We start from the raw sequence: 12,038 nt of genomic DNA, 5'->3' as shown, positions 1-12,038 counted from the left end.
CACCTAAGGAACATGAAGAGCCTGCAAGACCCTGTGTGATAGTGAGATTTCAATTTTTAATGATTACATATGAATTACAAAAGACTACTGCTTCTACAGGGGAAACAGTTTTATAGAGACAATCAAATGATGCATTAGTACAAATCCAGAGTGCAACTCAATTTTGTAAGTCATAGCACCTGGAAAAATTGTTTGTCATGAGTTAGCTGTTACCTGTCAGCTCCTACCTCTTAGCTGTCACCTGCCTCTGCTGTCACCCATGAACTGTGCTCAAAGCTCTAAGTAGCCAAAAAAGGAACACAAGGTGTTTCCAAGGACTGAGGAAGATTACCCCATCGTCTGAAACAACTACTTAAAAGCTAAAGAAGGGAAATTGTTTTCTGCTTGCTTTCTGTCCTGTCTCTCTGTTTCTGCTTTTTTTTCTCCTGTTTTCTTGTTTAGTTTTTTTTTCCTCTCTTCCCCCCTCCCCTCTTATTTCTTTTTCACGGTGAAGAGAACCTACCTAAGTTTCTGCTGTGACGTTGTTTTGCTAAACTCAGAAACAGAGGAGAAAACCTGCTCAAATAACTGGATACTTTTTCTTTTTTTCTATCCAAATATTAATTCTAGGCAAATCTTTTAACTCCTTTCTCCTTAAGAAAACTATGAGATTATAAGTGACAGTGTGACTCTCCTGATAACCATGGAAGTTAGGTACAGAAGCTAGAAAATGAAATATCAAATCAGGAATTTCCTATTAATGAAAAAAAATTATGACTTGATATGCAGCAGTTGTTACAGCTGTGACTGGAGCTCCATAGTTATCTTTGGGAGAACTCATTCTCTTGAATTTTACATTTTTGCCTTTATAAATTCTCCTTATCCTTTCTTGCATTTTATATTGAACTCTGTTTATTGTAAATTCACAGTTTAATAACAAACTTTGTTCAGAGGCCTGTGTAGGCAGATATTAGTCAGACAGGAGACACAAAGCTGTTGGGAATCATAATGCCATAATATTTCTCTAGTTGTAAAATATATAAAAGAAATTTGGTTTTATATTCCTCTAAGGAAATCAGTAAAATAAAACATTTTTTACAGTGATTAGGTTACATTTGTCCTTCATTTAGTGTGGTAGCCAAGACTGGTGATGTGACACAGAAATGCCAGTAGGAAGAATGAGAAGCTGGTGATAAGCTCTCATTAAAAGTGAAATCTGAGCAATTACAGTTTAACCTTTAACTGGAAGCACAAAGGTTACTTTCTTCAAAATCTCCCATGTTATTTTCTCCTCTGACCACAGTATTGTGAATTTCCCAAGTCCCTTTCAAAACTATCAGCTGTTTTATGCACTGCAATTTTGTTTGCTGCCAGAGATTTAGACAAGCTGGAAAAGGACCAAAAAGTAAAGTTCACCAACAGCTGTGAAATATGTAAATAGCAAATGTATTATCATCATTAGCCTCCATAACATAAGGTGCTTTCTTATGCAGATTTATAAGTACCCTTCTCTAAGGGTTACAGACAAGCAGTCCAGTTCATATTCACAGGCTACCTTTCCTCTGGAGTGTCACTGCAGGTATTCAGCACAGGTATGTGTTAAGGTAGGGAAGGTTTGTCAGACAGCATTATACTGACTCATAATGTGTAACTTTGAAAATATCAATCTTGCAGAAAAATACTAAGGCAATCAAGGTTTCCTAAATTTTATAATCATGGAAGATAAAAAAAAAAATATTAGGTGTCTAGAACTGAATGCATTATCACCTGAAGGGTTCTATGGCATAGTCTACAGAATTTTCCTGCCAGTGCTTGTTGGCTGAAGAGCTACACAGTTACATTCTTAAAAACTGAAGGAAATTTTTCCCATAATTTTTACTACATTTTTTTTCAGACAGTATTTTCCTGACCCAAAAAAATATTACCTCTTAACAATTTTTCCCGTTTTTGCTCATTTCTAGTCTAAAAAAATTCACATTTTGTTTATGGTGCTTTAAAAAAATATATGTATACATATGTATGCAGATGTATATATACATTGAACTATGATGACATGAGATACATAGTATTCTGAAGTATCATATAAAGGGTATGGGTAAAGGGTTTGAGACTACAAGTTAGAAAATCAGGTTCTAGGTTCAAATCTTCCTTGAACTCAGTTTACAATATCTTTCAATATTTCTATTCACCACTTAGTGCCCTTTATGTCAGTAAGTCATGCCTGCCTTCACTTAGTAAATAAAAGTATTGGAAATTGCTAATTAAGACATATTATCATCAAACTACTCCTTGATCTAGAGTATGAGCAACTAAGTTATAAGAAGGTAATTTCTCAAAGCAATTGTCAAACAGCCCATTTTCTTTGCATCTATTGCTACCCCAAGCATAGAAAAAGTCTAAGAACTTATATTACTAAATGAATGTAATCCTTTGTTTTTAATAAGAAATCATACATAATGAAAGGAGAGGAAATTTATCCGTCCAATGTCAAATAGTTTTGTATTGTTTGTCACTGAAGAAAGAGCTACTCACCATGACAAAATGGATTTGTTGCTTACAAGAACTGACAGTGAAACCCAAAGCATTTTCAAATGGAATTATGAGTTTATCATCATCACAGTACCATGGATGTAAAATGATTTGATTGCTGGATTGCAAAGTAGGTCCCAAGTGACCTCTGCTAATATGAAGTGTCAGTTTTACAGCTGATGACAGTATTAAAGATGTAGTATTCCTTTCTCTTGAACAATTTACACTTTACTAAAAGGTATACAAATAGATTTTGATCTGCAAAGTGGCAGTGTGTACTTAAGAATTCAAAGTAATAATTTAAGAAAACTGACTTGCAGGCATTTGGGAGTTGGCCACAGGTGCATGAGACAAATGGGTTCTGCATTGCCTGTGTGCTGTGTCAAACTGCTGCTTGCACAGCGCTGGTAAGGGCATTGCAGCATGGTCACATTCATTCTTCTCATTTTTGAAACTCCTGTTTACCTAAAAAGCATGGCTAGTACTGAGATGCTGAAATATAAATGTGCCCTAGTGCTAGTTTTGTTCCATGTGTTTAGCATTCAACAAAGTCTGATCTAGAAAATAACAGAGTATGGAAAATAAATATTATCATCCCTATCTTTCATAATTCTCCCTCCAGAGAATACCAGTGGCTCCACTGGTGTAAATAAGAATATCCTTGTGTCATGTTGTAGGTGAATTGTGTTCCTGTGGCTCTATCTTGACAGCAAAGAAACATGCTATTTTCACCACTGATTTCATTTAAATCAGAATTGTGTCCCAGATGTTGTCTATTGCTTATCTCTTTTCACAAATATTTTGCAGTTTTCAAACTATGAGTGTAATTTATTTTACACTAAACGTGCAGACGTACAAGCTTTTTACTATGCTATATTCTAATAGCAAAATTAATCTTGGCTTTACTTCCATCATAGAATGGTTATCAGAATTATTTGGGTTGGAAGGACTTAAAGATCATCTGCTTCCTGCCCCCAAATCTTGATGTATAGCAAGATTCTTCAAAATGCACAGCTGCATCCTCGTTCTCCAGAGTACACAGTCGTCCCTATGGTGGAGATTTATTTTGGTTACAGTTATACACAAGTAGCAATTAAGAAGAATAATTTTTAGCTTTACTTTCCCAATTCTTGTTTCTAGGACAGGTTAGCTGAACTAAAAAAAAAAATGAAATCAGCAAAATTACTGAGTATTTTATTATTCATTCAAGCTTACTTTATAATTATTTCATTGCTATTTCACATGAAAGGCTACAACTACTCATGGCAATGCAGCTGCAGAAGTTCAACCAGAAGGGCTTCATATGGAGAATACAGAAATCTTGTGTCATCATTTTAAAACTTTCTGCACTTCGAATGCCTGTTCATGATGGCAGTGTTGGGCAGTCTCATCTCTTTTTCCTGACCCCTCCAAAATGGCCTTCTGCTTCCTCATTTCCTGTGAGGTGAAGGCAGAATGGTTAACATATTAGAAAAATTTCTATTAAAAGTTTAGAAAATGTCAAAATTAATTTAGTAACAAATAAATGGAAGGTTTCAAATTGCCTTCTGTAAAAGTTAGTTTCCTATAAATACTAATTGACAGATTTCTATAAAACAAAGCTTGCTGGAGTCTTTCGGTATTCTGTTAAAATTACCAGTTCAGTCAGTTTGTTCTTAGCAGATAGAAGACACGAGGATAGTTGAGGAGCAAGACCAGCAGTCCTTCCTCTTCACTTGGAACTTGCTTTTCTGTAGAGTCTTTGAACACAGAACTATATGAGTTTTGAAAAAAAAATATTTATCTCTGCATTTGAAATGTGGAGACCTTGCTAATTCAGTCCCTTCTTATATGCTAAATGTTCTACACAGTTCTTTCCTCTTTTGAAGTTTTCTGCTAGTTGCCAACAGCTTGGCTTGTCATGTGAGCACAGCTCTCTAGAGTTTATATTCTAGAGAATATATTCTTTTCAAAGTAAAATAATTATGTCAGTGACATAATCACAATTATCCTGTACTGCACAAAGACCCGTACTGCTGACAGCAGATTCTCCTAAAATGAACGTTGCTTTGTGTTTACCAAAAACACAAGTCTGCACTTAGTTTTGCCTTTCTGGTGATCATACATTTAAAAGCTTTAAGGTTTGATTCAATGTCTTCAGCATAGCACAGTTCCAAGTTTTGTGTGTGTGAAGTCCTACACTGCAATGAGAACACATGCTAGATGCTGAATGCTTGATTACAAGATGATAATTAACTCTCTTCATGAAACTCTACATGAAGCTCTGCAAGGCAGAGGAACAAAAGCCATATCAGACTTCATCAGATTAGCTTTGAAGGAAACTACCTCACTGACAGGCACTTTTGCTTGATCACAGACAATAGTTCACAAAAAAGTCACTGCTAACTTATTTAAAATATAAGGTTGTATGTCTTGACAGAGCAAGTCGTTCCCTAATTTGTCACAGTTTGAGCATGATGGTGTTTCTTTCACTTTGCTACTTGAGGCCAATTCTGGGGGATATTAGGAAGACTGCAAGCAGAAATGGAAACACAGAATGCACCAATCTCACAGCAGCTCCAAAGAGCAATTCTAGCTGAGTGACCAAGAGAAAAAGCTTATGTCCTTTCAAAGCTAAAAGCTTATGGAGACTACCAAGATAAAATTGCTTTCTGTGCATTAAAATCATTCTGTCTCTTTTAAGAATTCCATTAAAATCTTGAAAGGCTGTGAGTAAAAAAATCATTTCTCCAAGTTTGCAGTGGAGCAGCATCAGTTTTAAAGGGTTTGGTTGTTTTTTTTCAGGAGTTGTTCTGGTGGAATATTTTACATTTAGATAGCACCTCTCACCTGAAGGATCCCAAATCGCTGTACAAAATCTGAAGCATGTGAAGGAATTACCTCCTTTAACCATCAAATTAAAGATGGGTAGCCACCTATAAACTAAAATAACATAGCCCACATGACACAACTCAGCTCAGAGAGGGAACACAAATAGAACAGGAACACCAAATCCAAGAGGAAGTTCCCATCCAGTGAACCTGAATTTGGACAGGTCATGGCTGCTATATAAATATTCTTACCAAAAGAGTCGTAAGACTTTCAGTGACTTTCATTTCCATTTCTGGGAAAATGTCTTTGCTCTAGAGAAATTAGTTCAGTGTTGTCTCAAGTGAACTGTGAATTACTCAGCTGCTGCCATTACAGCCCATGCTACCTTTAGGAAGCCGTCCACCAGAAGGCAGGTAGCTTTAGTCCAAATTCTTTCAAAGTGTTATGGAGCTTCCATAGAAGTATCTCACCACATACATTCACATATTTCCAGAAGACTTAGCTAAAATTGCCGGCCTACAATGCATTCTCTGGCTTCTTTCTTCCTGGAACTACCTACTTAGAATATTAAATCCACACCTGTCTTCCTTCTGTCTCAGAAAGATAATATTTACTCGTCACTGTTCTACAAATGCTGATTGAAAGACTTTAGCCTGTTTATACCATGAAATATCCATGGTATGATATTCTGGTTTAGAGTCACATGAATGCATTAGTGCTTTATTTGCCCTTTTGTTGTGGGTAGGCCAATGGATGGCCACCTCTGGTTTGGAATGTTTTGCAATTCACTCCGAATGCTGCCAAGATAATAAAAAAGAAATTCTTGTTCAGAATGTTGCAAATTCAGCAAAGGAAGCATGACTGAATTCAGCTAGGGACTCATTCCCAATTCCTCTAATGTGGGCAAAGTAGTGTTATCTGAAAACAAAACAGTTATTTGCTGCATTTTGCCTAGAGAAATACAAATACTTTGAAACCACCTGCATGAAAAGTGTGGTAAAGGGTTTTGCCTGCATTTGCCTTCACATACAATCAGTTGCTGTTATTGGCAACGTACATCCCTCTAGCAAACTCTTGCTCTTCTTGATGATAAAAGACATTTTGCAATTGCCTTGTATAAAGGCAGTGGTCAAGTCATCTAAACACAACCATTAAAATTTCCCTCTTATTGCTGTACTTGAATAAGGACAAATATTGTCACTAATTTTCACAGCTTAAAACACACTACACACTAACAATTTTACCTTCATCAGAACCTATATTATGTTAAAGAAACATTACCATCTTACCATCTGTTTGACTTTGCATAGAAATAGATAGGGAGGTCATCATCTAGCAGGAATATTATATATACCACCTAAAAAGTGAAGAAGGAGGGGAGAAGAAAAAAAATGCAAAAAAAAGTAGAAATTGCACTTTAGTAATTTGAAACACAGCAGAGAAATTGATGCTGCATCTTTAAATAACTTGAGAAATGTATTTCATCTTTAATTCCCCATTTTCCTATTCAGAACAAGTGCTGCCCAGGAGTGGTTTTCGAGCGGATTCCTCTGGCAAGTATTCTTCAGCCTTTGTTGTTCTGTAAATTAGTTGTCCTTCATTTTATGTTTTAGTTATTCTTCTTTCTTTATCATTTCTCCAAATAATGGCCAGTCATGACTGCCCAGTCACCATTTTATTTTGTATGATTCTTGTGGGGTTATAGAATGCTTAGTCTAAATCTTTTTATAATAGATTTGCATTTTGAGAAAGAAAAAGCATTTCTTTTTCCTCAGTCAATTTTTGTGTATGTTTTAGTGTGTTTTATGTGTACTTTCATACATTAGTGTTCAATCTTTAGCATAAAAATGTATCTCTATAATTCATGCCCAAATCTAAACTTAAACAATACTTTTTGTAAAACTGAATTTAATTCTATCCCCTAAATATGTCTTGGGCTGTAAAAATGTAAAAGCAAAAACTTTCAAAATTGGGAGATTTTTGGGGTGTTTGAATCAACACTGGTCTTGTAAAATGGCAATGGACTTCTTAAAAAACCAACAACATTTGATTTCTCAGTGTGATTATGTTAAATGAACAGTTAAAACAGGCATCCCATACCAAAAAAAGGCTATCTTGACAATCTCATTAAAGTCTTTTCAAGTCCTGCACAGTTTGGACAGAGTTCCTAAATTAAATATGATATTGGCCTGGTTTTTTATACCCCAGCAGGGTTTATACATTGAATAACTGTGTTAACACACCAATTCTTTTTTCCTTTTTTTCTTTGATGATTTTCATACTGAAACCTTTATTTGCCAGCTTTCCTCTTTATAAATATCAAGAGGAAATATGTATGTTTTTTTAAAAGGCTACTCTCATTGTAGACCAGCAGACCCATTACTGTTTTCAAGCTTTTCACATCTTTCAAGAGCATCTGAAACTCAGATGAAGTTATTGTAGTGTTGTGTCAATCACAGTTCACAATTTCTAATTACTTATATGAAAAAAAGTTTCACCATCTTCATCAAGGGAGTCCTAATTAGTTTTTCTTTTTAGCAGATAAGTTGAGTACACCTAGAAAGATTGTAAAATTATCACAGCAAAGCTCTTCATCTTTGCTTTAATTGCAATATAGAAGAGATTTAATAAAAAAATTCTATATCAACATTTACAGCATCATCCCAAATATCAGATTTAACACTGTAAAATCACATAGCACTTGTTCATCTTGACTCACACAGGAAATCAATTCATTGTCTTCAGGGATATAGTTTCTCAACATTTAAGAAACAATTGCATGTATGTTAATCAGTGTCTAATTCACCTACCTATTCAGGTGAATACAGTACAGAAAGCTAGCTCAGAGTAGATAATCACATCTTCACTTGTGAGATCTCATTGTTGTTCAGTAACAATCTATTCTGGTACCATTACATTTAAAGTAAATTCCCCGTCATCCAGGAACCAGAATTTCCCCATGCTCTTTACCATCCCCACTGTGCAGCAATGGTCGGATCACAGCTTGTCCAATACCATTCTCAAAGTCATGGGGGAGCCAGGTGATTTTATAACCTAGCAAAGTGAATTGGTGTGGTTTTTTGTCTTCTAGGCCAAATGATCAGTTAAGAAAGTTTTCATTTACACAGAAAGGAAGGAACTAAATTCTATAACTATAAAAAAAGAGAATGAAGTTACTAGCAGGCAAAGCTAAAGTTCTTGTTCTAACATAAATGTGTACGGAGGCAAGCAGGAACAGGGAACATTGTCATTCTGGCACAGGATACCCCTTTTATATGATCAAAAATATTGACTTAAGGTGAAACTCTCCTTTTGATGAAACTGGTAGGAGACAGGACATTAATGTGTATTAAGTTGACAGGAAGGATAAGCTATGTTAATTCAGTATTGGCTTGACTCCCGTGTCTGCAACCTATTCATTTCTTCTTACTTGGCATGAACCACAAGGTGCTAATCTAAGTTAGCAAGAGAAAACAAAAAGACACATTTTCCATGATGAAGTTATATTAACCAACAGTTTGCAGTACACTGCAAGGCACAGGAGCATAATTTTTCTGTAAATAGAGGTAATTTTCTCTGTATGATCAATTGAAAATCTGCTCCAGCAAGAAAACCCAAGATTTAGTCTATCTAACAATCCTTTGTGAGGAAAAAAAAAGTACCAGAGTCCTAGAGAAGTAAGCACTGGAGGAATATCAGATGAAATGTAATCATTTACGTGGGTAAGAACACTTGATCAGTGTATATTCAAGAATAACCAACTGCTGCCACGTATCAGTAGGGGCATCCAGTAAATCTACCAAACATGAGCTCCTGTAGGAAAAGTACATATTAATGAACAGCTTACCTGTCTTTCAGAATCAGGAAAAAAGGGATCTCAGTAGCAGCAGGGCTTTAGAACATATTTTCTATCAAAGATGAACTGCCAATATGGAGATAAACTGAGAACCATGGGAAAGGAGTTTAGCAGAAGTTGGTTGCTCAGATTAATCTGGTAACTGATTTTTTACACCAAACAAGCTTAATCCATTTATACTTCAACCAGAAATTTTACAAAATGCCAGATATAATTGAAACATTTTTACATTAGCCTGGAGAAGACAGTGCTTATCACGAAATGTAAAGAGCTATGGCTAGAAAGCAGGTAAACATTCCTACTAAAAGAACAGTTTCTGAACTGAAAGGCTAATATTATTGGAGAGCCTTGCATTAAATCTTCTGTCTTATTTTCATTAATGAATCAAGCCAAAAAAAACAAGGGTATAAACCCGATCCACCTTCAGAGAGGTAACCTGAGGAATCTATGGTGTAGCTGTCTCCAGACCAGTGCAGAGGTGGTCAGTGCAGCCAGTAGAGTCACACCATACCAAACAGGAAATTGAAATAACCAACAGCACCAGCGGAGGAAGCAGTCTTGTGTACTAGTCAGTCACTGGAGATACTGTGATATTACTGCAAAAAGTAAGTAAATTTATGGGATGCAATCCGTCAGTGAAAACTCTGAATGAAGCAGGTGACCTAGCAACAAAGACCACAAAGAAACTCAGACCTTCTTTGCCTGTGTCTTTACTAGTAAGGTCTGTGTGCTGTTTGCTTGCAGAGGTTTGCAATAACAGGAAGCTGGACTAGATGACCCAAGGGTCCTTTCCAGTCCCATGTTTTGTCTCCTTAGCGGGACAGAAAAGAACATTATTTTTCAAAAGCAGTTTTCAGTGGCCTGGTAAGAATTGGCAGAGAATGGTCTCCACAGACTTCTAACCTTTGGGAAGGAAGGCTCTTCTGAGCAAGCGTGGTGGCACAGTCAGTTAATCCAAAGGCTTCTGAACTGTGTTAGAGGTCATAAAAAAGTATGCCCATATACAGTATTTTTTAACCTAAACCTATTCCTGGCCAATCTGGCTTACCTACTCAGTTTTAAACAGGAAGAAAAACAGTGTCTTTTAGAAGAAATAGTACCTGTTATTTTGGAGTCTGGTGCCAACATTAGTTTGGATGAGCTTTGTCAGTGTATCTGTTTGAGGGATGTTTTCATCTCAGTTTGCCAAAGCAAGTATTCTTCGCAACCTGACATTCTTGTACATTCCCAACCGTACATATTCATTCACATGTGTGCAAATAAAGGTAGTGCTTGGTTTGTGACAGACTGCTGGAAACAGTGCCTTTGAGTGTTAGACCTGAGTTACAAATGGTGATCATACTGTATCTATCTACAAAGCTCTCTCCCTAGTGATAAGCCTCATCCTTGTAGGCACAGCAAATCAGGTAGAGATAAAGTATTTCTTTAATCTGAAAATTCCTTTGCCTCTTACAACTTGTAAACAATTTGCATTAAGTTAACATATTGTACATGCAAAAACTTTATTTGTTCTTTTATATACTGTTGAGACACTTATCAAATAAATTGAAAAAGTCAGTATAATAAGCTGTTCAGTTCTCTTTGGATTCTCAATATATGACAAGTAAGTTGGTAGGGAAAGGTAATACTTTTATTTTACCAACTGAAATATTTGTGGTTCAATCTCTTACCAATATAGATTGTTGAAATAATGCACTATGCTGCTATCTATAGAGGATTTTTAATTGCACAGTCATAGTATAGGACCAGTGCATGTAGTTCTGTATTTGTCTTTGCAAGACTTGACTGAAATAGATTCAGCTTTAATCCCAGACTAAACCTGGGATCTGCTCAATTCCACAGTTTATGAGGTGTTCACTGATGGCTCTGAGGGGAGATCTATGAGAGATGCTGCAGTACCGTGTTTCAGCCATCTGTAGTCCCTCATGTCCTGAGGAAACAAGGCACAACTGGTCACACCATGAGCAGTTTGCTGAAATAAACCTACTCATTTCTTTTTGTCTCTGGGGGTTAGCAACAAGCTGACCAAAGCTGTCATAATATGTAGACCAGAGTGCAATTCCTAGGAATGACCATTCCTGTTAATCACTGTCTTGCTTTAAGTGATGAGCCTAAAGCATCTCTGAGCATGCAGACAAAGCAATAGTCACAATAAACAAGTTCTTAGTCCCTTAAATGCTTACAGTTTCACTTCGTAATATTTGAAATTTTATTCAATTATTCTTATTTTTGACCCAGAACAATAGGTTCTTTCAAGTGAAGCTAAAGACACTTTTATAAGAAAATGTCTTTTAAAAGACACTTTGTTCCTGAATTGATATTTTCCAGGACAGAATATATTTTTACAGCCAGGTTACACGGGCATATGGAAGCACAATCTTAAGGATTCGGAAAGCTGTTGAGACTTTAATTGGGTAGCTTTAAGGAGTTCAAGTTAATGATGCTAGCCTTCAGTTTAAACCCTAAGACTTAGAGGCTTATAATGAGAGCTTTCGTCAAAACTCTTTATTGAGAGTATTACCTGAAAGTGAATACTTAAAAGCTACATTACATAAAAAGACATACTGTTCTATATCTGTGTTTGGAACTTAAATGACCTGTAATGATTTTCATCTTTTGCAACTTGGACTGATGTATCTCTATCTCCCATTTCAGTTTATTCTTTTTAGGGTTTAATGAACTGCAAGGAAAACACAAATTAAATACCAGAGGTGGATGAACAGCAGTCCATTATGCAGTCAGTTTTAGGAAGAAGACAACTTTATAGCCTCTATTTTGGACAGACTTTTCCAGTTCTGTTCTTCTATGAATGTATTCTAGTTTGGTTTAGTGTATTCTACTGAACATAATCATCCTCCAAGAG

At 36.0% G+C, this 12,038-nt stretch overlaps 1 protein-coding gene across 9 annotated transcripts in view; it reads left to right on the top strand.

Annotated features, from left to right (window-relative positions):
- The window catches only part of MAGI2 (membrane associated guanylate kinase, WW and PDZ domain containing 2), a 721,242-nt gene that overhangs the window by 637,294 nt on the left and 71,910 nt on the right, over positions 1-12,038 (top strand). For 6 of the 9 annotated variants that reach the window (XM_018068097.3, XM_018068094.3, XM_018068093.3 and 3 more), the window contains one exon: positions 6,831-6,872. The exons of the other annotated variants lie outside the window; for them this stretch is intronic. In XM_018068097.3, the coding sequence (XP_017923586.2) occupies positions 6,831-6,872 (42 nt within the window). The remainder of the gene's footprint in view (positions 1-6,830; positions 6,873-12,038) is intronic. 9 annotated transcript variants of the gene reach the window in all.

This window comes from Manacus vitellinus, unplaced genomic scaffold (genome assembly GCF_001715985.3).
Source record: "Manacus vitellinus isolate BGI_N305 unplaced genomic scaffold, ASM171598v3 scaffold_13_pilon, whole genome shotgun sequence".
In the NCBI taxonomy this organism is placed as follows: Eukaryota; Metazoa; Chordata; class Aves; order Passeriformes; family Pipridae; genus Manacus; species Manacus vitellinus.
The sequence above is the reverse complement of the archived record's forward strand: the minus strand, read 5'-3'. Positions and strand labels throughout refer to the sequence as shown.